General features: G+C 42.3%; 3 protein-coding genes across 6 annotated transcripts; 1 reads left to right on the top strand and 2 right to left on the bottom strand.

Moving 5' to 3' along the window:
* Window positions 1–126: 126 nt before the first annotated feature.
* Window positions 127–9250, top strand: nadkb (NAD kinase b). Of its 3 annotated transcripts, XM_062404554.1 has the most exons (13): window positions 135–392; window positions 589–761; window positions 1403–1684; window positions 1789–1872; window positions 2368–2497; window positions 3154–3262; window positions 3888–3973; window positions 5205–5307; window positions 5469–5650; window positions 7306–7405; window positions 7573–7730; window positions 8092–8174; window positions 8257–9250. In XM_062404554.1, the coding sequence occupies exons 3-13, from the start codon at window positions 1404–1406 to the stop codon at window positions 8414–8416; spliced, it is 1476 nt and encodes a 491-aa protein (XP_062260538.1). In that variant the 5' UTR covers window positions 135–392; window positions 589–761; window position 1403; the 3' UTR covers window positions 8417–9250. The 3 variants fall into 3 exon arrangements, with proteins under 3 accessions (XP_062260540.1, XP_062260538.1, XP_062260539.1); XM_062404556.1 differs by lacking the exon at window positions 589–761 and having other exon boundaries at window positions 127–289; XM_062404555.1 differs by lacking the exon at window positions 589–761.
* A 455-nt stretch (window positions 9251–9705) lies between these two features.
* sec62 (SEC62 homolog, preprotein translocation factor) lies at window positions 9706–17087 on the bottom strand. Its single transcript, XM_062403682.1, has 8 exons — window positions 17006–17087; window positions 15185–15293; window positions 14151–14256; window positions 13758–14013; window positions 13416–13511; window positions 13265–13325; window positions 13030–13149; window positions 9706–12564 (listed from the first exon to the last, which is right to left on the bottom strand). Exons 1-8 carry the CDS (start codon window positions 17039–17041, stop codon window positions 12017–12019), a joined length of 1332 nt encoding a protein of 443 aa, XP_062259666.1. The 5' UTR covers window positions 17042–17087; the 3' UTR covers window positions 9706–12016.
* Window positions 17088–17644: 557 nt separating this feature from the next.
* Window positions 17645–26747, bottom strand: samd7 (sterile alpha motif domain containing 7). 2 transcript variants are annotated; one of them, XM_062403680.1, is made up of 9 exons: window positions 26547–26747; window positions 22355–22492; window positions 21986–22109; window positions 21294–21433; window positions 21106–21187; window positions 20236–20909; window positions 20035–20150; window positions 19839–19949; window positions 17645–18714 (listed from the first exon to the last, which is right to left on the bottom strand). In XM_062403680.1, exons 2-9 carry the CDS (start codon window positions 22455–22457, stop codon window positions 18478–18480), a joined length of 1587 nt encoding a protein of 528 aa, XP_062259664.1. In that variant the 5' UTR covers window positions 22458–22492; window positions 26547–26747; the 3' UTR covers window positions 17645–18477. The 2 variants fall into 2 exon arrangements, with proteins under 2 accessions (XP_062259664.1, XP_062259665.1); XM_062403681.1 differs by having other exon boundaries at window positions 17646–18714; window positions 21294–21418.
* Window positions 26748–26946: the final 199 nt, after the last annotated feature.

Raw genomic sequence — 26946 nt, 5'->3', positions numbered from 1 at the left:
ATATTCTTTTAATATAGAAATATTCACTCCTCTCATCCTGGACTCTAATGAGCCCACTGTTGATGTAATTCCGGCCGTGGCCACCACGGTCCACCGGGGCGCTGTTTCATTAGCTGACCACCGGTCCGGCGCAGACTTCCGGTCACCGTGTCGCCCCTGAACCCCCTCGCCGTCCCGTTCGCTTTGGTAACAGCTCCGTGTTGCAGACTTTCAAGGCGGCGTCCGTCTTACAATTCGCAGTTGACTCGTTCCAGTGTCGACGTGAGCATGTCCGCGTCCCTGTGACCCAGTAAGGCCTCGTTTCCTCCGGTTACCTCCGGTGCATTCATTAGCCGCTTAGCTGTGTAGCTAATGCTAGGTGACGTTAGCTGTCAACAACTGAACTGAGACAGGTAAACTCACCTCTGACTCTCATTCTGTTTATTTAGCTGCTTCCTGTCAGCGAGTACTGAGCAGTACAAAGACTGTTCTGACCTCTAATGTCCTTGCTCAGCTGTACAAGGAAGAACCAGTGGATTTGACCTGAACTTCTTCGACTTCCGGTCAACTATTGTACTGAATGAAATGCCTTGTTTATCTTTTTATTAGGTACATTTAGCCAAACTGGTTTACGACTGCTCCCACCTTCTTCGAGGCTGTCATGTCCAGCTGGTGTGGATGCTGTGATAGAGAACTGCAAACTACAGCCACTAAAATTACCTTAAACCAGCACGTCTGAAACCCAAAAACATAATAAACCTCCCGAAGGAGGATTCATTGAGGTATGTTTTATTAAAAACTAACTGTAGACCACACGTCTAGATTTGATTGATTTACGTTAGATGACAATAAACCTTTATCAGCTGTAAAGATTGGTAGATTGACAGCAGTTTATCAGCCACTATTTAGATATTTTTGCCAATCACTTATCATTTGAATCATCTGTTACATTTTATTATGCTATTATCGGCACGTTGGTCTCATTAGTTGCTGAACTATTTAATTAATACTGTTTCGTAAACTGCTCTATCATTACATCAATATGATCTGTTTGATGTGGAAATGAAACTGACTCAAGCAAACTAATAAATACATTATGTATACCTCGGTTAATAATTTACTCTATTTAATCAAAATGGACAAAAGCCCCATTCAGAACCAGTAGTTAGATGACTTCCAGTAGTTAGATGACTGTGGGAATGATCTACTGTGACAAATTTTACTTTATTCCCTCACTGTACTGTCAGACAGTGTAGCTTCATAAATGATTTGATTGTAATAAATAGGATATATATATATACAGTCCTCATTATTCCTATATTCCTTCCTCTTAAACAACTACTGTACTATAGATTAAGTATATACAGTTATTCATAGATGGATTATAGGCTCTCATAGATGTTTATGCATTGCCTCCTTGCAGAATGGAGAACTCAGAGAGCAGCTCCTCCTTGGGGCCCCTGGCAACGGCAGACAGCCCCTTAGGCCCCTCTGGTCAGCTGTCCGAGTCAGCCAGGCCCTCCAAGCACAGGGAGCACCGGTCCAAGTCACCAAGGAGACGGCGGGAAGGGAAGAGGCCGCAGCGGCGGGGGGATGGTCATGAACAGCTGCTCTGGAAGACTGAGCGGCGGAGGTTACCAGGCCAACATGAGCACTTGGAGCCCTCCGGGTCAGCGAGCGACACAGCGGAAAGTTCACCTAAGAGGTTTGCACTGCAGGTTGCCAGCTGGTCTGCCATGCCACTGGAACAGGTCTGCTGCCCAGGACATGAGGGGATGTTGTCTTGATTCTTCTTTTCTCTCCTCACAGGAGAGCGCACTTTCTACATGGACCGTATCCAGCCACTCACTTCGGACCCAAAGCCTGTATTCTTCCCAATCCAACTTCAGTCATGTAAGCATGAGGGTGCTTAATGAGTCAAACTTTGTGTGGTAACAACTCTGATGAGAGTAGACTCTGTTTGTTGGGGACATTGACACAGAAAACCTTATGTAACTGTGTGAGATAAGATAAAGCAGGAATGCTGTGATTGGAGGTTACATGCAGTGGGATGATTCACTGAGCAGACCACAGATGCTTACTGTCAGCTGATCGCAGAGTTGTTCCGTGAACTTGATCTGAAAACACTCAGGCTAAACTATCGGCAACATGCCTGTCATCCGCAATGCAAAAGAGGAGAGAAACAAGTGGTAAAGTAGCTCATTTAATTTGTAATGATGTTCGGACTTTAGACGTCTCTAATAATTTTTGACCTACTCAGTATCTGCATTTCTGTGTATACAACGTGACCTTTTCAGACAGCGATGGTCCGTGTAGCTTCCCTTTGTTTGTTTGTATTTGTAACTCACTTGTTTTTGTGTCTATGTCTGTTTCGTTTTCTCCTTCCAGGCACATCCAGGACCCGGCCAGCCAGCGGCTCACCTGGAATAAACCTCCCGTCAACGTACTTGTCATCAGGAAAATCAGAGATGAGAGCCTTGTGGAGCCTTTCAAAGAACTCTGCCGATTTCTAGTGGAGGTAGAGTGTTTGATAGAAAGCATGATTAGCATATTCAGATGTCATAGCATTTCAACAAGTGTGTTCATGATTCATAATTAGAATTAGAAATATTGAGGGGGAAATCTGCATTCTGTCTCTCAAGCATAATTCTGAATATAGGCATGTTCCCTTTATTCCCTTTATGTATATAAAAAAAAAATGATGTATATAAGGTTTTTACAGCAGTTGGATTACTTCATTTCCACATATTAGTCTACTGTGGTTAATTTTAGCACAGTATTTTATTATCAGTCAAAATGAGAGCAGGACCATGTTTCGTTTATCAAGGGAAAAACTGTATGTGAACAGTTCAACCTTTTCAACTGCATCTTTCCACATGAATCTTCTTCAGTGACCTAGAACAGTGTATTCTCTGTACATTTTATGGTAAAAAACAGGAAGTGGTCCAGACATGATTGTGACAGTTACCAACTGGTGGCTTTAACATCGTGTCACATTTTTCAAAAACAAACTGTCAAAGTTGGCCAGTGAACGCACATTTGATTTCCATATAAACACGGTCTTATTAAACTAGATGCTTGGCATATGCTCAGCTTTATTTTGGAAAGTGCCATTTTGAGAGAAGTCTGTGTGTGTTTTGGCTGTTGTCACTAAAGCATGTCTGTGTTTATCAGGAGAAGCAGATGATGGTCTACGTGGAGCGCAGGGTCGCAGATGATGCTACGCTGTCAAAGGACGAGGCCTTCGGCTCCATACGAAATCAGCTCTGCACCTTCAGGGAGGGTGAGACTCCTCCTGTCTGTCTCATGACCTCACAGTCATGATACTATGATGGGAACTGTCCTCTCAAAAGTCAAAGTGATGGACACAATTATACTTAAATCAACTTTTTGGCCACTTGGGAAACACAACAGTGTTATATCACCTATCTATATTTTTTTGTGAACTTTAGTTAGCAAACAACAACTGAACTATTATAGTTTTGCAAGCATAATCTTAATTAAAAAAACGAGTGTTGCCAGGACTTGGTCAAAAATGCCATCACATGTTCACAATACTAAGTATATTACAATGACCTTTTATTGTCTTGATTTGTATCGGTAGCTGTGTCATAGCTTTGAGGATGAAAGAGATTGATGCTGCTAAGGAGGGTGAGAAAGTGTCTTCAGTAACAATTCCTTCTTCTGGTATATTTACTCTTTTTGGAGGAATCACTGGCCACACATGTATGAACACTGTTTTCTCAGAAAATGTAAAAGTTCAAAAGTTTCAAAGTTCATCAGCTGCTCCCATGAAGGACCTTTTAGACATTTTGTGAAAGGGAAATATTTTGTTGTAACACGTTTGAATTAAGTTATGCATAGTTTTTTGTAGTGTTGTTGTAACAGCTGATTCTCTCCATCTGCAGGTTATGATGACATCTCTGACTGCATTGACCTGATCATCTGTTTGGGCGGAGATGGGACTCTGCTTTACGCCTCCTCTCTTTTTCAGGTAATCAAATCAAATCAAATCAAAGTTTATTGTCACATGCACCAATGACAGCTTCATCGGAGCAGTCAAATTCTTGTGACATGGCAGGCAACATCTACGCAGTAGACGACTTTACAAATAGAAAAATAACATACTTTGTAACATAACATATAACATAACATCGTAACATATTACATAGTCAAGTGATGCAGCAGTTTACAGGGTGAAGGATGGGGGAATATTAAATTAATTAATATGAATATATGTAAAACATATAACATAGTCAAATCATAGTCAAATCAAAGTCAAATGAAGCAGCAGTTTACAGCGTTAAGAAGTGGGGAATATTAAATAAATGAATATATGTGAAGTAAGTGTATTTGTAAGAGTGGGGGAGCAGAGTGTACATGGTGACTGTTCAGAGGGTAGAAAAAAAACATACTATGTAACATATAACATAACATCGTAACATATAACATAGTCAAGTGAGGCAGCACTTTACAGGGTGAAGGAGTGGGGAATATTAAATTAAATAATATGATAACATCCATCATTATTATTATCTAATCACATTATTATTGGTTGATCCTTGTGTCCAAGCTAATCTTTGATTACTCCAAATCATTTTATACTAGATAAATTGTATTTAAAAAGACATTTTAATTATGTCTCGGTATTTAGTCCTTTTACTTGATGAAAGAAAACTAATTTTTAGAATGTTGGGCCTTTTTTACATTTTCTTGGTTAATCTGTAATCTGTAATTTGTAAATTGCATTTCCTGCTTTTGTTCTTACCTTCACATGAATCCTGGTCTCGTCAATCAGGTGGAGGTGTGAGCAGTGAAAGGATATTTCAAGTCAGGAAATTCAGATTAATTACTGATTAGAATGTATTTATATTTTCAATTTAGTCAAAGTTGTCAGACTGTTGAACTTTTGCTCATTCAAAGAAAAATTGGTTTTCTGAATATTAAGTAAATTGTATAGTTGTTTATATTAAGCTCTCTTGTGAATTTATTTCGACAGGATATAAACACTAGAATATCCCAGATTGTCATGTACTATAGAGTACACCACGACATGCGCTTCATTTTAACTGTCATAACAAAGGGTGTAAATACATATGTCAATGTGATATTTCAGTTTTTCCTTTTGAATGCATTTGCAGAAACTTATTTTGCAACTGAAGAAGGAGAAGAAGAGGAGGAATCCAGCAGAAACAGTGACTCTGTGTTTCTTTTCCCCTCTGTAGGGCAGCGTTCCTCCAGTCATGGCGTTCCACCTCGGTTCTCTGGGTTTCCTGACACCCTTCAAGTTTGAGTCATACAAAACTGAAGTGGCCAAAGTATTTGAAGGTAGAATGCATCTTTATATGCAAATTTAACTGTTAACTATAGTGACACACCAATGCATACAAGTTAGTTGCAGTAATTTGTAGAACTGGATAATCTTTACTATTGTATAAACTTGTACATGGTTAATAACATCTAAAATATGGGTATTTGTTTGGTTTTAGGCAACGCAGCCATCACTCTGCGCAGTCGTCTGAAGGTCAAGGTGGTGAAGGACATGCTTCAGAGAACAGGCCAGCAGCAGCACGACCGAGAGCCCCCCGAGCAGCAGCAGCAGGAGCACAACGGACTACTTCCTCACGGACACACCAACAGCGAGGCTGGCAAGGTCACCCTGCAGCTACAGGTGAGTTTATTTAGGAGATCAAGGAGTCGACGAGCTGCTAATCGGTTCAATTACATGAACCAAGCCTGGCTGGGTGTGTATTTCAAGTGTTGAACGCAGACCCAAAAAGGTTTGGTCTGAAGTAGTGACATCTAGTGGCAGAATACATCGGCTTAGTTGCTTAGGTTCCATAGTTCTTAATGATATTTGGTCTGAAAGGGCTGCTGCTGTTATGACAGAATTTTATTCCCTTTATTAATTCCTGATCATTACACCCTTCAAATGATGCTTCAGTGCATCTTAATGGGGGCTGTATACGAGTGTGTTTGTCTCCCAACGTCTCACTTTATTGTCCTCTCGGGTTTGTGCGTACATGTGAGCAGCCCAGCGAGTGAGCATCAGCTGGGTTGCCAGAGCAACAGTCATAATAGATGAGATATGGGAGAGAAAGTCGGATGTTGTGAAGTTCTGTTGAGCTAGTTGCCATGGACACCGTGGCGTCAACACTGCAGTCAATATTTAATGAGCTCTGACGCTTTCTGTCTGCCACACTGTGACTAAACAACATTCCCCATTGCTGCACACACACAGACACACACACACACACAATTTTCCGTGTACCTCTCCTTTCCCCGTGGTGTTTTTCTGTCTCGTCGATGAAAGTGACAGTGATGGATTGTTCTGGTCTCTGAACCAAAGATTGACCTCACATTACATCACGTCTGCTGTGTCCAGCAGGATGTTTGTGTTGTGCTTCACTGACGTCAGTACATCTGCTAGACATCGCTGCTCAGCCCCGCAGTGTGTTCTGTGTGACTGACTGAGTTTGAAACATGATGTGTTCGCTGCCTGTCTGCACACCACATTCTTCTCTGATCCTCGTCTTTTATGGGAATGTACTGACCTGTAACTCTGCGTCTGCTGCTGCATGATTTATTATTTTTATTGAATTGCTTTAATTACATTTACTCAAATGTTTCCTGTGTATAAAAGGGACTTGCATATTGTAGTCTGGTCTTTGTGCTCCAGAGAATACTGAGCTATGCATCAGAATCTTATTATTCAGCGTTTTGGTTAGGATGAGTTATTCCATAAAACGCATTAAAAACAGTGTATAGTTATTTGATCTCAATCCTCGTCCCACAACAGTTTGTTTATCAGCTGTTTGTTTTAAGAAGTGTTCTGGAGGTTTCTGTGACATTTGGGTGTAAGTTCAGACCCTGGACTGAGGTCAAACGTTCGACCGGGCCACCATGTGGTTATTCACACTTCACATTGAATGAAAGCTTTAGTTTTTTAGAACTTGTTTTCTTGGGCTTCTACAGATTAGTTTAAATCATTTCTACAAGACACAATTTGTCACCATGTTTTCTTGTGGTTCTTTCACATTTCATCCAGTCTGTCATATTTGGTACAAAAAATGGAACAAAAGCAATTAATTCATTTTGATATCCATTTTATTGTATCTAGGAGTCTTATTTATATTCATAAAACATATACTGTGTATACACACATCAAAAAATGAATGGTATTTGCCAGTAGATGGCACTGTGGTAACATGTCTGATTTTGCTTGTACAAAGCTTAAATATTCCTCAACCAGATTTTGGAGAAAACTAATCAACTTGCTCATATATTACCTTTATTAAAGTGTTCATGGTGTTTTGCACTGTACAGGTGTTGAATGAGGTGGTGGTGGATCGAGGTCCTTCCTCTTACCTGTCCAATGTCGACTTGTACCTCAACGGACGACTCATCACCTCAGTGCAGGGCGACGGTGAGAGCTGACAGACACCTGCTGTCATTTGATATGACTCTTTTAATTTTAGTTATTTTTGTCTGAACTAATGAAGTGAATATAAAGGTGTTATTGTCTTTAAGAATGCAGATAATTCGAATATGATGACTCAATATTTGAAGTGCCTCCCCGTCTCTGTCCTGCAGGTGTCATCGTGTCCACACCGACAGGCAGCACAGCATATGCTGCTGCAGCAGGCGCCTCAATGATCCACCCTAACGTACCCGCCATCATGGTCACGCCCATCTGCCCACACTCGCTCTCCTTCAGGCCCATCGTGGTTCCTGCTGGGGTGGAGCTCATGGTATTACACAACTTCCTACACAGGTTTTATAGCCCTTTGTCATCAAGGTCATTGTGTATCCATCAATTAATATGTGACGACAAAACCTACAATACCATATGTGTTAATTCTTTTGAGGTACAGCAGCTTTCAAGGCTGCCTCCTGAGCTGAGGACTTTTCCAGTTCACCCGTAAATGACTGTACTACAGAGAATGCCTTAACATGTCTAGACTCTGCGGTACATGGTAGACGGGACATTATGATTTCACACTGCCCTCGGCGATGCTGCAGACACATTAGCTGTGGAAAGTGAGAGTAGAGCCTCACAGAGCTGCTAGTGTCCCAGAAGCTTAGCGTCTGGCGTCTTCTCTCCTGAAACAGATCACCTTGTCTCCAGACGCCAGGAACACGGCCTGGGTGTCGTTCGACGGCAGGAAGAGACAGGAAATCCAACATGGAGATTGGTAAGGTTCATTCACTGTCAGCATCTGTCGGAGTATTTATTCATTTTCATCATTCGTCAACTTTCAGTTTCTCTCCCGTCAGCATCAAGATCACAACGTCTTGCTACCCAGTGCCGTCCATCTGCTGTCACGACCTGGTGTACGACTGGTTCGAAAGCCTGGCTCAGTGTTTGCACTGGAACGTGCGCAAGAGGCAGGCGCGGCTGGCGGACATGTCGGACTCATCGGACACCGAAAACTGAACCAGCCGGTGCGTTTACTGGCCTGAGTTAGAGACACTCAGCCGAAGCTCTGCAGCAGTTGAGTGAGTGAGACTGGGGGGATCTGCGACGACCACGAGGTCTCCTGACAACAAGCGTCAGACTGTGACAGCCAGAGGGCGTGTGTACAGGCACAGCAGCGTTACATTAGTCCTAAGAATAGCATGTACAACGAGCAGACTGTGTATACACACTGAGTCATCATCTCATTACATTCCAGTAAATAAACTGCAGTTTCATCTGTAGGTCACAGGGAGGCCCTTAGAAATGAATAAAGTCTATTGTTACTTAAACTATTAAATTATCCTTTGATGTGAAAGATGAGGATCAACTTAAGATCTTTATCAACCAGTAGAATCCTCAGTGATGATCAGTGTGTGAGCTGTAGATGTGACTGTCGTGACTTTGAGGTCAAATGTAGAAAATACCCTGAAAAGGAGATACCGGTTTTGATGCTGAATTTAATTGTAAATTTGTACATACAAGATGCTAGAGTTAATTTATTCCTATTTACATGATATTTATCTGATTTCCAAATGGTAGATTGTAAATGTAACTATAAGTTAATTTCAGACACTAAGCCTAAATCTTTATAATCATATTCTATAGTCCTTCAGAATCTTCTCTGTTGTTGCTGTTTTCCAAACTTTTGTGCCCCAGTTTAAATTCGATGGCATTAGGCTGAGTCAAACAAATGGAATGAGCTGGAGAATCTTACCAGAACTGTTGTTTCATGATCGTTAAACTGACGTCAATCGTAAAGTCACATCGAGTTCCCTTGCAGCAAACAGGAGAAAATAAAGAGTTCAAACTTTCTACCTTGTTGTAAAATCTGATCTTTGTGTGACCTTAGCTAAACTGAAGTTTTCATTTATTAGTGCTGCCAATGGAAGTCATTTATGCTTTTAGGGATGCAACTAACAATGATTATAACTATTAGTTTGTTTATATTATTTTATCATTCTTTGATTCATTTTTTTTATCAAATAGTCAAAACATTTAGCTGAGCAGAAGGTGACATCCTCAAGAGTACTGTTTTGTCCAATCAGTGAAATATACAGAGAAATTCACTTTATGATCCAAACAGAAAAATACATGAAGTTAAACTTTTTGGGAAAAATTACTCAAACGATTGACGATAAAGTTTTAAGACTAACACAAAGAGATACAATTATAACTGACTTGAAATTTTTCAACCAATTAATCAAATGTTTTTGGCTGTAATTGTTTCATGCCCAAATATTCCAGAGGAAAACAAATCAATACTCAAGTGCTTTCTATATTTTTATTGCAATAATAAGATACAGATATATTTCCAGACATCCATTTTTATTAAATTATACTCCAATATTGCATGAGACAGTCTTCAGAATGACACTGATCCAAAAGGGGACAACTAGGTGATCAAAAGACACGCTGTTTTGACCGAGAGATAAAACATGGATGTTTTACATTTTCACTTTTATTTCCCCCAGACATGTGGGATGAGAAGCAGCAGCATAGAGAGTAATAATAATACTACTACAACATACAACAGACCGATACTGTGCAGCAGTCAAGAACAATTAGGAGAAGCAATTATTTTCTCTCTTTTGTGAAACGGTTTTGCTGATATTGAGCAACTGGCAACTCAGAGGACACGAGAGGAAGAAAAGAAAAATAACAAACAGGAGCAGAAGATAAAACGACTAAATACGGTCGAGGGGAGTTCGATTCAGGAAAGGACGACCATAAAGAAAGTGTTGGCAATACATAAGTATTGGTTTTGCCACATTGGATTATGTGGAAAATGGCCGGTCGCTCTCAGCGTTACACAAGCCACTGGTTTTATAACCCCGGGTTAATGACTGACCCATGTTAGTGAGAGGAATACAGCTGTGGCAGTGCACAACAAACAAACCGTATCACACATTCAACGCTACAGTGGCAAGTGTTAAAAAAAGAAATACAGATTTTGAAATCCCCACGCTCTGCTAATCCCAGATGATGAACATATAAAAACACAAATTAGCATTAAAAACATTAAGGAGGTATAATTATTATTCCCAGTACAAAAGAAAAGGAGGAAAAAAAAGAGCTGTTTCTTAAACAGTATGTATATATTTGATATATCAATAGAATCCATATATAAATGATACATTTCTATTTCTTATACTTTAATATAATCCTCGCTATGACTAAAGAGAGCCGATCTAAGACATTTTCTAGCCATAAGGTGACGTGAAGGAACAGCTTGGACCACGGCCCCCAGGTACATAGAATGTGTGGAGCTCCGGTACCGGTTGGCGGAGCTGGATTCACCAGGAACGCCCACGATTCTTTTCACACGACCTCTTGAATGCGAGTCTAGTGCGAACACAAGCGGTTTCATTGAGACCAATAATCTTTGTTTAGCTACCACACCAACAACCTTGTGCTGTGCTTCCTTTTTGGAGATGTTAAAAGGTTTGAGTTGAGTTTGACACTGCGGTTACAAAATGAACAAATTAAGAACACACACTGCCGCCCCCCCCTCGCTCTCACACGCAGAAACATCACGATGAGTTGTGTTTGGCACTAGTTTGCGTTACTTCTTCTCTGGTTCAGTAAATCGCTGTTTCATCCTCCAGCTGTAGTCAAACAACAAACGCTGCGGTCTTTTAAAAAGAGAAAATCAAGTGTGCCAGCTGAGTCCCGTTCGCACAGTATTTAACACGAAGTAAACGTATGTCAGACTGTGAGAGGATTGTACTGTGATTAACAGCCATTCATTTGAAATTAAAAAAAAAAACAATTCTGACAATGGTAAGTACCTCGAAGAGCCGAACTCCCTCTGGTCTGTAAATACTCCATCCAGCCACAAGGTGGTCGCTTATTTAAACTTTTTATTTTTCTTAACAAACTACAGGATTTGGTCCATCCGACCTCAATGCCAAGCAGACGTGCTGGTCACTTTTGCTTTAAGTGCTGCCCGAGAAAGCTTTCAGACGTGCAATGGTTTGAAAACAGAGAAAAAACAAGAGGGAAAAGGGGCCTCATGGCAAACTCCAAGACGACCATGTTTGTACCAACGACCTGGAGACGATAAAAACAGGAACCAGGTGAATAACTAACACATCTTTTCTCTCTGGTCAGTTTAACACGGTCGCTCTCGGAGGTGGATTTTACCTCACAAAAAAAAAAAAAGATTTAATGACGCAAAAGACGGGACATAAATACAATATTTGAAAGTTGAAATGACAGAGAGAGAAAACACGTGAATGAAAAGAGGAGAATGAGTTGTTGGTTTTTCGTGGACAACTTCCTCAGGCTATCGTCTGGTGGCAGTTTAAATTTGAACATAAATAACATTTGGGTGGGAGGATCCATCGTAAGGCTTCTTCTTTTATTGGATATATGTTTCCCCCCCCATTGTTGTAGCGGTTAACTTTTGAGTGTTGTGTCCATCCCGGTTTAATTTAGTGGAAGATCCTGACGAGAGGAGGCGGAGGCTCTGTGGCCTCAGAGACACTGGACCTTGATCACAGGAGGGAGGGAGGGAGGGAGGGAGGGGGATGGGGGGGGGAGCAGAGAAGAGTAGAGAGTGACAGGATTGTAAGAAGTTCATGTTTCAGCAGTCTGGGTTTTAGTCTCACTCCCACCATCATCTTTCGTTTGTTTCGTCTCCTCCTCTTTTTCCTCCTCCTTCTCTTTCTCCTCCTCCTCTTCTTCTTGTTCTTCCTCCGTGTGCTGCTCCAGCTCTTCTCTGGTGATCATCTCAAAGTCGTTTCCGTTGCTGTGCTGCGAGCCTTCGTCCTCCCGCCGGTCGCTGTCCGTGTCCGAGTGGCGCTCCTCCACCCCCGTTCCCTCCCCCTCCGCCTCTTGACTCTCCTCCCGCCCCATCTCTTTGCTCTCCTCCTCTTCCTCCTCCTCTTCGTCGTCGCAGTCCTTTTTCTCGCTGTCGGACTTCTCCGCCTTGGTGGAGGCGTCCTCGTCCTTCTCGTCGGTCTTGTCCGAGGCCTTCTTGGCGGCTCGGGGTCCTTTGTACTCGTGGGTGTAGAGCGGCCTGAACGAGTCGATGAAGCCGACGTCGGCCGTGAGGTTGGGGAGGAACCAGAAGTGATGGCGCCCGCCGGTCACCACCCAAATGAGCAGGAAGAGGATACAGCGGGCTGACGGGAGAAGAAACAACCAGTGAGATTGAGAGCAATCGAAAGATATGAACAGAAGTCTCTACGACTATTGTACGTTGTATCTCCATCTTAGTTTGGTCTACGTGTGTTTAATCTGTTATTTTTTTCTATTATTTTCCATTTTGTTGTGTTTCTTGGACTTCATTGTGATGACTTTGTATAAATCCTGTTTTCTTAGATAAAGCCCTTTGAATTTCTCTCTTGTTTAAATGGTGCTGAACAGAAAAGGCTTCACAACAACAAACTGCATCAATATCACAAAACTAAGGGTACAGCTGTGAAAACTTTCATTTATGCTTTAAAGTTTTTATTATTGTTGTACTGGAGGGGCTACTTTTTCCTAGACTGTTTAGTTTTAGAAATGATACATTTTGTTGTTTTGGTTTTTAATTTAATTGCAGCAGATTTTCAACAATACTAAAAAAACAACAACATTGTACTCACCAACAGCTAGAAGCAGAATACTGGCCACGAAGCAGCCTGCTGCAACACTGAGATAGTAAACTCCTACACGCATCTCTGCTGGCCACAGAGGGAACAGCGTGGCCGCGATCACTGCAATAACTGAAACACACAACACACAGACAGTGCGACTTTACACGCGGCTGCAGTCGGTCACAGACGAGCCTCCATCACCTCTCTCTCAGAAGAACGTGGATGATTCACAACTGCGACTCACCGAGAATCAGTCCCATGGCGAACGTCTTGAAATGGACGGGATCATAAATCCACACGAAAACCTAAAACAGACATGTTTTGTGTTGTTGTTGCTTTTTTTCGAGAACTACAAACTCGTGTTTGACACAGTCTCTGGGCCCACTCATAAATACCTCATTTCCATCCAGAAACAGCTGATCATCATGAGGCTCCAGTTTAAACTTCTTCTTCGCTTCTTTTTTCTTCTTGGGGCTTCCAGGACTGTCATCCTGTCGATACAAATGCACGTTGTGCCTTCACTTAATGCTCACAGAACAGTTTTAAATGAGAAGCAGCTTTTTAAATTGTTATATGTTGATAAAAAAAAACCATACAGGCACAGACATCTTGTAAGTTAATTTTCCACATGTGCAATGTTTGCCTGAAGCGGAGTTTTTTAACAAATTTAATATTTAAATCAGTTAGGTTAGACAGGTTTATCTTCTACCAGAGGAAGTAAGTGCTGGGTAACGTACGCTCTTGTCTTTCTTGGTTTCAACAGCTTCAGGCTCTTTCTTCTTCTCTTTCTCCTTCTTCCCTTTTTTCTCCTCCTCTTTGCTGCTGTCGCCCTTGGCCCTGTCTTTCTCCTTCTCCTTTTCCTTCTCTTTCTCCTTTTCCTTCTCTTTCTCCTTCTCTTTCTCCTTCTCCTTCTCCTTCTCCTTCTTCAACTCTTTCTCAGGTTTTTTCTTCATCACCTTGAGGGCTCGGTGGAAGAACTGCTTCTTCAGGAGTCTACAGAGGAAGAGGACAACACATTCTTAAGGGCAACAAACATTAATGTGATTATGTGATTATGATCAAGAATTGTCTGTTGAACTCAGCAGTGTGTTGGTGTGTGTGTGTGTATGTGTGTGTGTGTCACAGCCGACCTGTTGCAGTACTCCACCACAGACTCTCTGGTGGTGAACAGTGCTTCCTCTCCCTTCTTTGCTTTGGCCCATTTGGAGTCCAGCAGACAGTCCACTGCCTTGGAGGCTGAACGTGAGGACATGGAAAACACCCACAAATAAAACATACAGTTGGACTTTCCCTGAAAGTGTCACGTGCCTATTATCCTGTAAACGTGTCGAGTGTGTAACACTGTCGTACGTCTTCAACATATAACCAGTCATTGCTTAGTCATTGTGCAACCACATAATGCTTGTCATTCTCTGTCAGTAAAGAAGTGTTAAGAACCGCAACCTCACAACAATAACTGGTGAGGTGAGTAGTTACTAACACAACCCACTGTGACAGAGCAAGACTACCATATCCCAGTTGTGTTTGTGTTCACATGAATTCCGTCAAGCATTCACTTCTTCTTTGTCCGTTTCTTTTTCTCTACCGACTCCTGAGGGAAATCTTCAGCTCTTCAGCTGCTCAACGCTCCAGAAGGTTCACCAGCGAGTCGCTAACTGTGTGTGTCTCCTGTCTGGAGCTGAGCAGCCTGCAGTGGGTTGTAGAGCTTTTTCTGTCAGCTACACACATAAATGAGACTAACTATAAAGACCCATAAAGGGTGAAGGATAGATTCAGGTGATAACTCATCACTATGACAGACTCCTTTCTCATTAATCCATTATTTTCCCATTTTCCTTTAATTCAGTGTTATTATAAAGGTACAGGTGCTTTAAGTGGCTCCACTCATCCCTGTATTTGACAGAAGGGAGAGTGATGGCTACCTGCTGTAGAAACACAGCAGCCCTCAGCTAAATTGATGGTGATGATGAAGAGTAACTAACACCGTTTTCATTTACTGACTAAATCTAACCCAAGTGAGTCTGTGCGGTGAAGACAAGTCTGTGTGTTTGACAACAAGCTGCTTCTGACAGATGTCTCCTGCTTCACACTTCACACTCCCCCCCCGGTGCTGAGGTTGTGTGTGGACATCTCTGCCTGATGCGGCTCACAAACAAACACTGACCAATGAAGTAGTCGACCCGGTGACCCATCATGTTCGTGGACTTGGTGGGGCAGTTGAAGCGAAGATACTTGGCCACCGCCTTCTCATCCTTGGTGGGCTCGCTCACCTCCTGCAGGGCCAGACAAAAACACAAAGCTTAACACACACACACACACACACACAGAAGATAAATTGTATTGCCAAAGAAAGAACCACATTGCTCTAGAAGTGAGGATTCCAATGAAAGCAAATGTTCTAGGTTGGATAAGTAAATACAGACACCGAGGTAGAGTTGTTGTTTTTTTTCATCCGTTTCAAATCATGTCAGAGTGGCCATCTCCTCTCTCCTCACAATGTTTGCACTGTGTGTGCTCCTGCCAGCAGCACTGAACCACATGCCAACACCGAGGGGAGCGGGGGCACAGGGAGAGTCAGTCCTGCTGCAGCCATTCCAGCTGGTGCCGACCCGCAGCACGAGGGAGACCAGTCCATCAAACAGGCCTTTGTTTAAAGGAAGCAGGTATCAGTCACACGGCTGTTACATGAGCCTCCTCCACGGAAAGCCCCTCCCCTTACCCGTCTGTACCATCTACCTGGCTATGGGGGGGGGGATAACTAGAGATAACTGATGAGAAAATGGCGACTGGTGTTTTCGAGAAGCCTCAGTCGTTGCGTTGGACTCATAAAGGAGATAACACCCAGTACGTTTATGTAACTGGACCACACTGGGTTGGATGGTGTGTGAGGAGCACGTACCTGAAGCTGATGTCTCATACAGCTGCCCTTCACTTAATCCTCCAAATGCTTATAAATCAACATTGGGACTTTCTTTTAGAGGCTGTTTACTAATAGTCAGGTTTAATATCTTCAAGGAGGAACACATATTTGTTATCAGGCACTTCTTATTGAGGTGAGTAGCTACAACTGATGTCGTAACCCAATTGTAACGATTGGATCCTGTGATGACGATTAAACCAAAATGTCAACAACACAGAGCGCCTGCGTCACGACAGGGGACTATCAATGGGATGAAGGGTCATGATGTCAGTCAGAGACAAGTGTCTTCTGCTCCTGAGTGAGATAAAAGTGGACTGTGTGTGTGTTTGTGTGTGTGTGTGTGTGTGTGTGTAATACAGCTGCCTCTGAAGAACACGATTGTCTGTTACACGTCAGCCCCAGCAGGCGAATGTTAAATGTCCTCTTGTACTAACTGGTGAGACACATGTAGGAGGAGGGACTTCTTTCTGTAGGACACAAGGAAGTCACTGATGTGAACGAGGTGTCAGAATATTAGGGACACCTCCACATGAAAGTTGAGTGAACCTGTAGCTGTTGCTTTCACAGGGAGACGATGATCCGCTGCGTGTGACACTCGACATGTGACACGACATGTCCACTACGTGATTAAAACACCGCACAGATCGCCTCGCGTTATGTAAACACGTCCCGGTTGAGCTGACGCAGCTTAGCCAGCAAACCTCTCCAGCCACTTGAGTTACAGTGAAACAAGGTTCGATTCCCACACACAGCTGGGTTGAAAGTACACTGATGTTATCCCAGTGGGTGGTTCAGCGGGTTGGGGGCTGCGGGTGGCGGAGACAGCTACGATCCCGGAAATGTTTCCTCCGAGCAGAAAACACTGCTATTTGTTTTCGCTAGCCTGCTAATGCTAGCTACCTTTAGCCATCATTTGGCTCCCTCCGCCGCCTGTTACCGGCTCCTCTCGGGGATGTGGCCGGTAACGGCGCTCCGGTAACGGGTCGCTTATCTGCGCCACGTCGCTAACTGTGGATCCTCCGCTGACACGGGCGCTCATTTCAACAGAGGAGGGAGAGATGTTACCTGGATCCGCTTCTTGTGTCTCCTGCGCTCCGCCATGATCCTCAACTGCTCCTCCGACGTGCGCGACGTGGGGCACGCGCATAGACTGTATGGTATCGCGAGAGTTGGAGACTAACGGTAAAAAACGGTTGATGATAATAATAAACGGCAACAACAACGACACAGCCATGCATGAAATAGCAAAGGGAATAAATACAGGTCATTTTTGGAATTGCTGTTTCAGGAGAAGAGTTTCAGTACCGGAATCCATTTCCTGCTCTGCAAAACAAAGTAGATTCTGCTGAGTTTACAGTTTAATATTGTAATTATTTTATACTTCAATAAAATATCAACATATCAAATGCGTCAGGGTAGATTCAGTTATTTTATTTAGTAATATAATTAGACCGTTCCTTTAAAGCCCACATGAGTCAATCCTTAAAATATCTGGGAAACAAGAACATCTTCAAGAGTTTATTGTCATATACACAACGATTACATTAAGCAGTCGCTTGCAATGAAATCTTTCAGAGATCTCTGAATAAGCTGTTTAATTAACTTCATAGTAATAGTTTATAAATGATTACTAGAAGGAAGATTCAAATCAAGATGATAAAGTTTTACTCAGGTACCCTATTGTGTTTGTTATGACAGCCTAATCACCTAAGCCTCTCGCAGCTCATAATAAAAACATGAGTAAAAACCTCTCTTTGACTGACATGAGTTACAATCAAACATTAAATCCTTGCAATTTAAACAGTTAGCCCCTTTTTCTAAATGGAAATATTTGCTCCGGTTATTTTCTTTGTATGATTTAATAGTTGATTAAAGTTAATGGTCTATCAGGCTCTACTTGAAAAAAGGTTGACATATTTCGAAGAGGGTAATTTGGTTAAAATAAAAACAGAAATCTTCACATAAAGTAAATTGTCCGCGCCATGAAAGGAAGATAGTACTGCAGATTCCTATGTAGAAAAACACTTTATTTACAATCCAACAAACACAAACGATATCACAAAAGATATCAAAACCCAAAACTTTTTAACATATCATTCTTTTGATTATTAAAACCATTCCCTTGTGATTTCTATTGTCTTACTGCTGGTCTACTGGAGAAATGACAATTCGAGTTTGAGGCTACAATCAGACGTTTGGAGACTAAGGCCTGTAACGAAAGAAGAAAAAATATATAAAATAACTGATTGAACCTTCTCAGTGTCTCATAAAGCAAAGTTCAGACCTCTCCACTGTTGTTTTTAGAAATATATATGCATTAATATGTAAAATAAAAAATATTTTGCAGACACCTGGGCCTAGTATGAAGCTGTGTATGAAAACCCCTGGTAGCAAACAGTAGAAAAGCATCTTCAATTCAGGTAATCATCATAGAAACAAAACCACCACAGAGGCAGTAGCAGTCCATCAGCTTGTGTCGTGCTGTAGATTCAGACTGGGCCTGGTTCACACTCCTCCACACTCCACACCAGGGCTGGTCACACTGTCTCGCTGCTGGCACACGGAGGAGAGTTGTTTTCTGTCTCGTGAAGGTGCTCTGTGGATTTGAGGACATCAGGGTCTCTTGGACTCGCCACCATCTCCTCACTGTTGCAATTAGCAGGGGAGCCGATCTCGGAGGAGCGGTCCCCGGGCTTCTCCGGGGTGGCGTGCAGGGGGGCGGTGGGCAGCGGCAGGTTCATCATGTACAACATGTTGCCCAGACGCTTGGACACCTGCAGAGGAATATGGATAGTCGGCACATGTCAGACCCACAGTGTTAATTTAAAGAGGTTTTTATGTGTCAGACTGACTGGACGTCCCCTGTCCCCCACAGGCCTTGGCCCAGAGGGCACAGTAGGAAAAGCACATGTATATAAATGATCAAATACATTGAGTATAGTGATGGATGAAGTTATTTGTTGTACTTTAAGGCTTTTGGTACATGGTGCATGTTTATTGGTTCTCGTCAATAAAACAAACCTATCGCTAAAGCAACATCACGCAAAATCCAGATGTAGAAACAGACACCCCACTTTTTAATCTACTTTTTTTTTTTTTTAAAGATTACTTTTATTGATAGTTTTTAGAGACAGAGTTGAAATGGGGCAGAGAGGGGAGAGACATGCAGAGAACGACCGCGGGCTGGAATCGAACCCGGGTCCGCTGCTGGCCGAGGCCCATGGGGGGGACCCCCTACCAACTGAGCTAAGGGCGCCCCCTTTAATCTACTTTTAACTGATCATTTATTTTGGATTATCCTAACATAGTTTACATGCTGTTGCACAGTTTGACCTATAGGTGGTGCACAATGTCAGGGGTCCCTTCAGTAGGATGCCTGGAGTATGCCAGAATAGTCTACACGAGAAAGAGTTCAACTTCCTGTCGTCGCTCTCAGGTGAGAAATTGTTTAAATTCAGTTATTACAATTGTATAACACGGCAGGGACTGTAATACTTATTGTGGTTGTTTGTGTGTAATGATGAAATGAAACGTTCATTAATGATGCTAATGGTGAACTTCATACAAGTTTTAAGAGACAGTTGTGCTTCCAAGAGCAATACCACCTTAATAGAGCTAAGTAAGTTAGTGTAATTGTAATACACACTATCTGATGATTATAAGTGATTTGTGTTAGAAACAGGAAACAGGGATGTTAATTAAAGTGAGAATATGTAAAGAGAGAAATCGTGAATAAGCTGAATATTGAGCATGCTAATCTCATCTCAATGAAAAGTGTGCATAACAAGAGTCATTTATAGATGTGTCACCCGGCCCCTCCAGCACTGTGTGGGCGTTGGTATCATTCAGGTCAAGTGGCACATATTTCTGAAGATTCAGAGTGTGTGTGGTTCTCTACCTGTGAGCGGATCTTGAGAGCCGGCCCCAGCTTCAGCCCCAGCGTGTCCAGTAGATGCTCCTCTGAGAGGAGGGGGAGCGTCTCCCCATCGATCATGTGGTCCTTGAACGTCTGCAGAGAGCAATCACCTCACATTAGCACAGCAGAGACACAACTGAACGCATGAAGACATGTTTGGTTAAAGACCAGCACCAACCTGAGCGTATTCTGCACACGTGGGTATACTGTTGATAAAGTTGTAAACGTCATTCACCGTCCACTTCCTGATGTCCTCCGACACCTCATCACCATTAAGAAAGAGATTCCGTGGACCTGGCAACAACAAAAACAAACATAGCTTAAAGATCATTTCACAATTTAATAGGTTATCAATTTTGTATCAACTCCCCAAACTCACCAGGGGGGAGGAAGCCATTTCCAGGGACTGGGAACATGTAAGGCATCCCGGGGAGGGCGCCTCCTGCTGAGGGATACATGAACTTCTCCTGGAAAGCTGAACACTGGCTGGAAATGTCTTTTTCGTTGGTGCCACTGTTGGCCGCATCAGAGCAGCTGTCCTGCGTGTTCACACAGGCCTTGCGCAGGGCTGTATCCACTTCTTTGTAGTTCTTCCTGCTTCCTGTAAGTTCTGACTCTATTTTTGCTTGATGGTGTGTTTTACTGGCGGCACACTCCTCTCCCATGTCCCCCTTGGCCTCCGAATCCTTCTCCTCCCCTGATGTGGCCCCTGGACTCTGCTCTACATTTTTATCCTCCGCCTGGCCCTTCAGGTTGGCCATGTGGCTTTCTGCACTCTTGTGAGCGGTCGGCCTCCTGCCTGCCCTTCGTCCCCTCTCTCTGTGCAGCGTGCTGATGGGCGGGTAAGGGCTGGCTGACATGAGGATGCTGTTGGAGTGAAGCTCGTCCAGAGTGGGGCGGTGGACGAAGACATCGTGGCCGTCTGGCATGCGCTGGCGGCCTCTGAAGGCCATGTGGTTGGAGGGGTAAGCCATGGGATTGTCCATTCCTATCAGTCCCTTCTGGTGGGCGTTTTCCAGCTCCTTCTGGTGAAGGATGGCGTTCATCTCCATTCTGAACCAAAGCACACACAAATATTTAAGATATGTTCGAGTATAGCACAAATGGTGGAAAACACATAATCACACTTTCCCAAGGCTCAGGGAAGGGAACAAAAGTCTGGGAATGTACAAAATGTCCAACACAACGTGGTGCAGGGAGTTGTGTAGGTGGAATGTGTGTGTGAGACGATGATATTGTGCGCACCCACCTGGCGATGTTCTGCTTGTGAATGAGCTCCTGTCGCCGGGCAACTGTTTCCATCGGCTCTGAGGGCAAGAAGCCATAACCGGCTGAGAAAAGAAACAGACATCGGCTTTTAATACTCGATCACAGACCTTCACATACAGACTGGAAATTCAGTCCCTCGTGACTGTGTAGTGGCCTGTCAGTGCTCACCTGCTCCAGGGAAACCTCTCCCAGGCATGAGGTTGCCATGTGGGGGCATAGGTGGACCCAGGTGAGGCCCCATGTGCATCTGTCGGGCATCAGAGGCGACCATCTCATTGGGCTGAACCAACTCCCTGAGAAAAGAAAACCTTGTAAAATCAGTCTTTTGACAGGACGTCTAAAGATGACTTATTTACAGAGAGAATCTTTAACAAGTTGTTTTGTTTATAAGTAAAGTTTGCGCCAAATAAAAAGAAAAGACATCAGATTTATTTTCCTCTCAGGTATCATGTTTGAAAAAGTGTTGTTTTGCCGACTGAACCATGGTAAGTTCATGCTTTTATATCCAGAAATCCACTAGTATGATTAAGCACTTTAAGTGATGTTTTGATTGACATAGAATTAATCAGAAACTACTTTGGCCTTAATGTTAGATTTCTTGCACATGAGCCACAAATTCATATTTCTAGCAAATTTGTGATTATGCAAACTAAGTCGACTCTAATAATAAGGACTAAAGCTGGGTGCTTTCTGGATCCCTGAGGGGTTTGAGGAGCTCGGGTAATTCCCCTGGCTTCTAATCTGGCCTTGCAAAAAAAGCAGTGTCTGGTTCCCTTCTACAGCTGTAACTGACAAGTCTCAGGCGTCCAACTTTCCATAGAGCTACCATTTAAAATTTATGAGTAAGCTCAGGCACATACCTCTCCATGAAATGAGGTTCAAACTGTGCTGGGACTCCTTGTAACCTCTGCTGCCCCTGGGCGAGAATCTGCGGAGCCATGGCCATCTGGTTCCTCATTATTAACTCCTGTCTCTGCCTAAGCTCTGCAAGAGAAGAAAAAGCACCACAGGTCACACCCGAAGCAGATTTACCCACAGAGACAGACTTTCCTGACTGTGTAAAACTGCAGAGGTCAGTATATAGCAGACACAGAATCGTTTCTTTAGATGGTGTTAGGACAATATCTGAATTAACAAGTATCTTTTTGTAGATGAACCATTTTACATTTGACATATTTTTGTGTTTTCCAGTTGCGGTGTGGCTCAGTTTCCTCAGTTTGGTCTCTCACCTCCAGCTGACATGCCGTTGACCAGGCGGTACCAGTGCTTCTCATCCAAAGCTCCCTGCTCCCCCATCGCTGTCATCTTCCTCAGCTGCTCCCGTGGGGTCATGACACACTCGACCTTTGACCTCCACGTGAAGGTAGCTGAAATTCAAGTTAAAGAAGAGGTAAAAATTAAACACACATTCACAGATTGATGACGTCATTATGTACAATCCAAAAATGATTGAAAAGGCCATCACTTGATCCACCCTGGACTGTGCTATATTTTTTTTCAATTTTCTGTCACTGCCACTAGAGGGCAGCAGCTATCTATTTGGATTTAACATAAATGCTGATCGTTGGACTTTGTGTTAGATTTATTTCCACGTGTATTTTTTTTATATAGAAAAAATATAAATCTGCAATAACAATTAACAATAATTAACAAATAACATAGTAATTTGCACAAAATATAGATATAAATAAAATAATGTATTTGTGTGAATTTTACTTTTGTCGCATTGATTTTAAAAGCTTGTCTATGGAGCATTGCAAAAATAATCTGGTATATAATATATAAATAACAGTTTTTTTATATAAATAATTATTAATTGATTTTATAGACACTAAAACTAAGACTTTTATTTTAAACTGTAGAATATTGCCGGTATGGGATGAATGCACGCAGACTAGCACTGGTCAAGTTCATTTCATCAACCTTTGACCCCTACTCTCACCTCTTACCTTATCCCCAGCATTAAGTATTAATCTTAAACCGACCTTAACCCTCACCGTAAATCTAATCCAAAATTTAAATTTAACCTGTAAATCCAAACCCTAAACCTAACCCTCAAAGATGTGGTGACCAGCAAAAACAATCCACTACTGGATGGATTTTATTTCCCTCCTCATTCTGGCATTCTCTTCATTTGGTTCCTGTAAGTGTCCTAATACTAAAAGGACACACCCACCCGTACGCTTGCATTCACACATACACACTCACTGTACACGGCCACATTGTTCTTAGCTGAGCCAGCAGCTTGTGTCCACAACCACAATAGACTTAGACACCTCCAATTAGCCTTCTACACGGCAGAAATCCCATTACAAAATATGATACTGTAAACGACAGGATAATAATCCAGCTCTGCTAATCCGAGACCCGGGTGCAAGGTGTCTCTGGGTAAAAAATTATCTTAATTCACACTTTTACACAGACGTTGCAAACTAAACACCTCTATATATATTTTTACTCTGACCATAAATTCATTTCACTGATATGTTCACTTGTGTGTTTAAATCTGTGCACATGTTCTTAGGTCACATTATTCCTGCTTTCCCCTCCCCCAGACGAATGCCGCCATAAGATTTGCCCCAAGGCCTCGTGCATTATCCACAGTTCCTCAAGTTCCCTCCGAAGTCCATCTAATCTGAAGGCTGTAATCCCCTTGTTAGTCCTGCAACAGTCTGCTAGCTACATCTGCTGACCCGCTGACCAGCCCGCCCTGCTGGGCCGTCCAACCCCCAACCCCACCTTCCCAGGCCCCCGCTACCCCCACTATCCTATTAGCTAAGTCCTGGCTATACAGCACTTTAAAGGGATGTGTTGGAGGTAATCCGCACGTTTAGAGTTTTACCCTCAGCAAACCTTGCCTGTAAGCATCCCGGACAATACACCCTAAGTGCTAAGCCTATTAGACTCCATTAGCTCCCAGGATGTCCTAAAAACACCTTGAGGATAAATCTGGGGATGCAATCGGTTTATGTGGAGCTATGTGGTGCGAACACATGCACCCTGCCTCCACCTCCTTTTCTGCCAATGTCACAACAGCTCGCATCAGCAAATGAGGAGAAATATATTCCTACATCGATGTTTCTCTAATTCCCAAGTGGGCTCTAAGCTCTGAGCCTCTGGGCCTCATGTAATCTATTATCCCCTTTACATTCTCTCCACTGGGAATTAATGATTCACATTTTTATATGGGAGACTATAAACAACTGCGCATATCTCAGGATGATGATGCGGGTTTTGCCCTGAAGCCAGTGTGGCCGAAACAGCTCACACATTTAACGATTAAATCTTGAAGATGAAACAAGCAAAATGGAAAATAATGGATATAAGTTTGATCCATGACTCAAGTGCAGCAAGTGAACTCGTATTCAGATACAAGAACTACGACAGTCGGTTGTCTAAGTTAAATCAGCGGCCTGTGTTAGTCCCAGTTTGTGGGTTTTATATATTACCATTGCAATCCTGTCACGGAGGTAGACCTTGAGTTTCCCAAAAGATGAATGCATGAAAATATTTGAAAAGCAATTCAGTACAAGTGCCTTTTTTCATAATTGCAAATATTTCAAAACAGTTTCTCAAGTTGTGACTTGTATTTTCTGTCCTGGTGGCTGAAAATGAAACATGTCCTTATTTCTTTAAGTAGAATACAACCAAAGTTTGAAATATTATTCTGTATTAAGTATGAAATACTGGAGGATGTATGAATGTTTACTGTACAAATCGTTTTTTACCACATGAAGTTGAAGTAACTTTCCTCAAAACAATCTTTGGTAGGAACTTGCTCAGAAACTTGCTTCAAAAGTAAACATGATGGCAAAGCGACTTCTAGACCCCACTGTATAAAACACTGTGTGTATATAAACACAATTAGTATGTATGTAAATATATAGAGAGAGATATATGTGTGTATTTTATCAACTGATCATATATTTACATATAATATCCTAATCTGTAAGACCATAAGAGACACTAAAGACAATAACCTGTGTGAGATTTGCTGATAATGAAACTGCGTATAAATCTTCTGTGAATAAATAATTAGAGAAAGGAGATATCTCATCGACTGCTGCCATCAATCAGAAAACGCAACTTGAGACACAGATAAAAAATCTGCTTTAATATGAAGTAGACAAAAGGACTTTTCTTCTAGTTTGGGAAAAGAGTCTTTGATGATTCTGTAAAAAGCCGTCAGAATAGAAGTGAGCTTTATTAAAAAGTCTTATTAGTATTTCAAAGAGCGCAGGGGTAATTATTTCTCAGAGAAATAGCTCAGTGACCCGAATGTAATGATACATAATACATGAGCAGCTCAAACTGAGGAAGACCTTTGTGAACTTTGTACCATTTGGAGAAATCCTTCATAAGACCTGTTTGATCACAGCTAACACTTTTACAGGGTTTTGTTTTAAGACTCTTAAGTGAAGTTGAAGCCTTGCGAGACTTTGTGTTCTGCTGTAAACGTTGAATTCAGCCCCGGTCTCAAACGTGTCAGAGCCTCACACCTAACCGTTAAGAGGCTGCAGCTTTAGTGAGTGAAACTGTCGTCAAAGGTGAGCTCGACAAACACTTGTTATATTTCCTTAAACAAGCAGAGGCCACACCGCAGCTGCCAAATCCAGGGATTGGGCTCCTTGGATTTACCGTTGCCTGGTTAATCTCATTACAAGAATGAATTAAAGGGAAAAATTGCTGACGACTTAGATGGAGCCCTGAGGAGGTCATATCAGACAAGACAGAAGTATTGTCTAGTCCTCGCTAATCCCCCCCCCCACACACACACACATACACAAATCTGAGATTTTATGAAACATGAACGGTAAATGATGAACTGCAGGTTTTTACATATTTATTTAAAATTTACTACCAATTGTCGCAACGTCACATGACAGAGTGCTGAATAAGACGATGATTGACTGCATTAGATTAAATATTGTTATAAAATATGAATTAATAACGTAAACGTCGATGTCGGCACAAAGAATTTCAGATCACGAGGACGAGAGGCCAATTCACGATGTACTCTAACAATTTTTTCTATTATCTTCAAGTGCTATTTACAGAATCTGGGCTAATTATTAGGTTAATTATACAGATTTCAAGGTTGTTCCTCTAATCGCATTGGCCTTTAGATTAATCACTTACTGAGGGATCAGACGCCCTTTATACCGCTTACTGTGAACATTTTGACAGTTTGAATAGATTTGCATTGTGTGATGAAAACATTTAAGGTCTTTTGCTATCATTTCTGATCACGTTATAATAAATGGATTTTGTGTTTTTTCACTGGATTAACAGCAGAATAAATGTTAATTGTAGCAACAACTTTGAATACAAGCAGAACAAGTCAGTCACAAATAGAAGCACAAGAAAAATGAAATTGGAAGATGAGAAGTAGAAACAGACAGGAGTTGATAAATGACTCACCTTCAAGTTCACACCAGTGAGCAGAGTTTGAACTGGTTTTGTCCCAATTCAAGTTTTAAAAGAAGCAGGGTCACAAATGTAAATGAAAGCCTTCACAGATCTCACAGAACGCGTCGCCCGACTATCACTTACAACTATCCGGCCTCCCACTAACCAGTCAACCTGCTCGGAGCGCGGTCTGCTGCCAGCTAGCTGCCTTAACTAAAGGAGACCTGTTAAATACCGATTCATTTCATCTCCATTAGCTGGCCTTATCTCCTGTGGTAAGCCCTCCCTGTCCTGACATCACTGTGATCTCCCATCCAACTGCTCGCTGCACATTGCAACTCATGTGTAATTACTGAAGCAGCACTGGTCCTAAGCGTGGAGTGCTAAACCTCTTTCAACGTTTACCTCACTA

The sequence above is a fragment of the Platichthys flesus genome, chromosome 14 (genome assembly GCF_949316205.1).
Source record: "Platichthys flesus chromosome 14, fPlaFle2.1, whole genome shotgun sequence".
NCBI classification, from domain to species: domain Eukaryota; kingdom Metazoa; phylum Chordata; class Actinopteri; order Pleuronectiformes; family Pleuronectidae; genus Platichthys; species Platichthys flesus.
Note: the sequence above shows the minus strand (reverse complement) of the source record. Positions and strands in the feature narration are given on the sequence as shown.

Excerpts from the sequence above, each read along its gene's own strand:
- nadkb (XM_062404556.1), top strand. The coding sequence starts at position 1,404 with ATGGAGAACTCAGAGAGCAGCTCCTCCTTGGGGCCCCTGGCAACGGCA. Across the intron at positions 5,308-5,468 it reads AGTGGCCAAAGTATTTGAAG|GCAACGCAGCCATCACTCTG; the intron begins GTAGAATGCATC and ends GTTTGGTTTTAG. Across the intron at positions 8,175-8,256 it reads GAAATCCAACATGGAGATTG|CATCAAGATCACAACGTCTT; the intron begins GTAAGGTTCATT and ends CTCTCCCGTCAG.
- sec62 (XM_062403682.1), bottom strand. The coding sequence starts at position 17,041 with ATGGCGGAGCGCAGGAGACACAAGAAGCGGATCCAG. Across the intron at positions 15,294-17,005 it reads GACACAAGAAGCGGATCCAG|GAGGTGAGCGAGCCCACCAA; the intron begins GTAACATCTCTC and ends CTGGCCCTGCAG. Across the intron at positions 13,512-13,757 it reads AAACCAAGAAAGACAAGAGC|GATGACAGTCCTGGAAGCCC; the intron begins GTACGTTACCCA and ends TTGTATCGACAG.
- samd7 (XM_062403680.1), bottom strand. The coding sequence starts at position 22,457 with ATGACCCCACGGGAGCAGCTGAGGAAGATGACAGCGATGGGGGAGCAG. Across the intron at positions 21,188-21,293 it reads GAGAGGTTTCCCTGGAGCAG|CCGGTTATGGCTTCTTGCCC; the intron begins GTGAGCACTGAC and ends TTCTTTTCTCAG. Across the intron at positions 20,910-21,105 it reads CACAAGCAGAACATCGCCAG|AATGGAGATGAACGCCATCC; the intron begins GTGGGTGCGCAC and ends GCTTTGGTTCAG.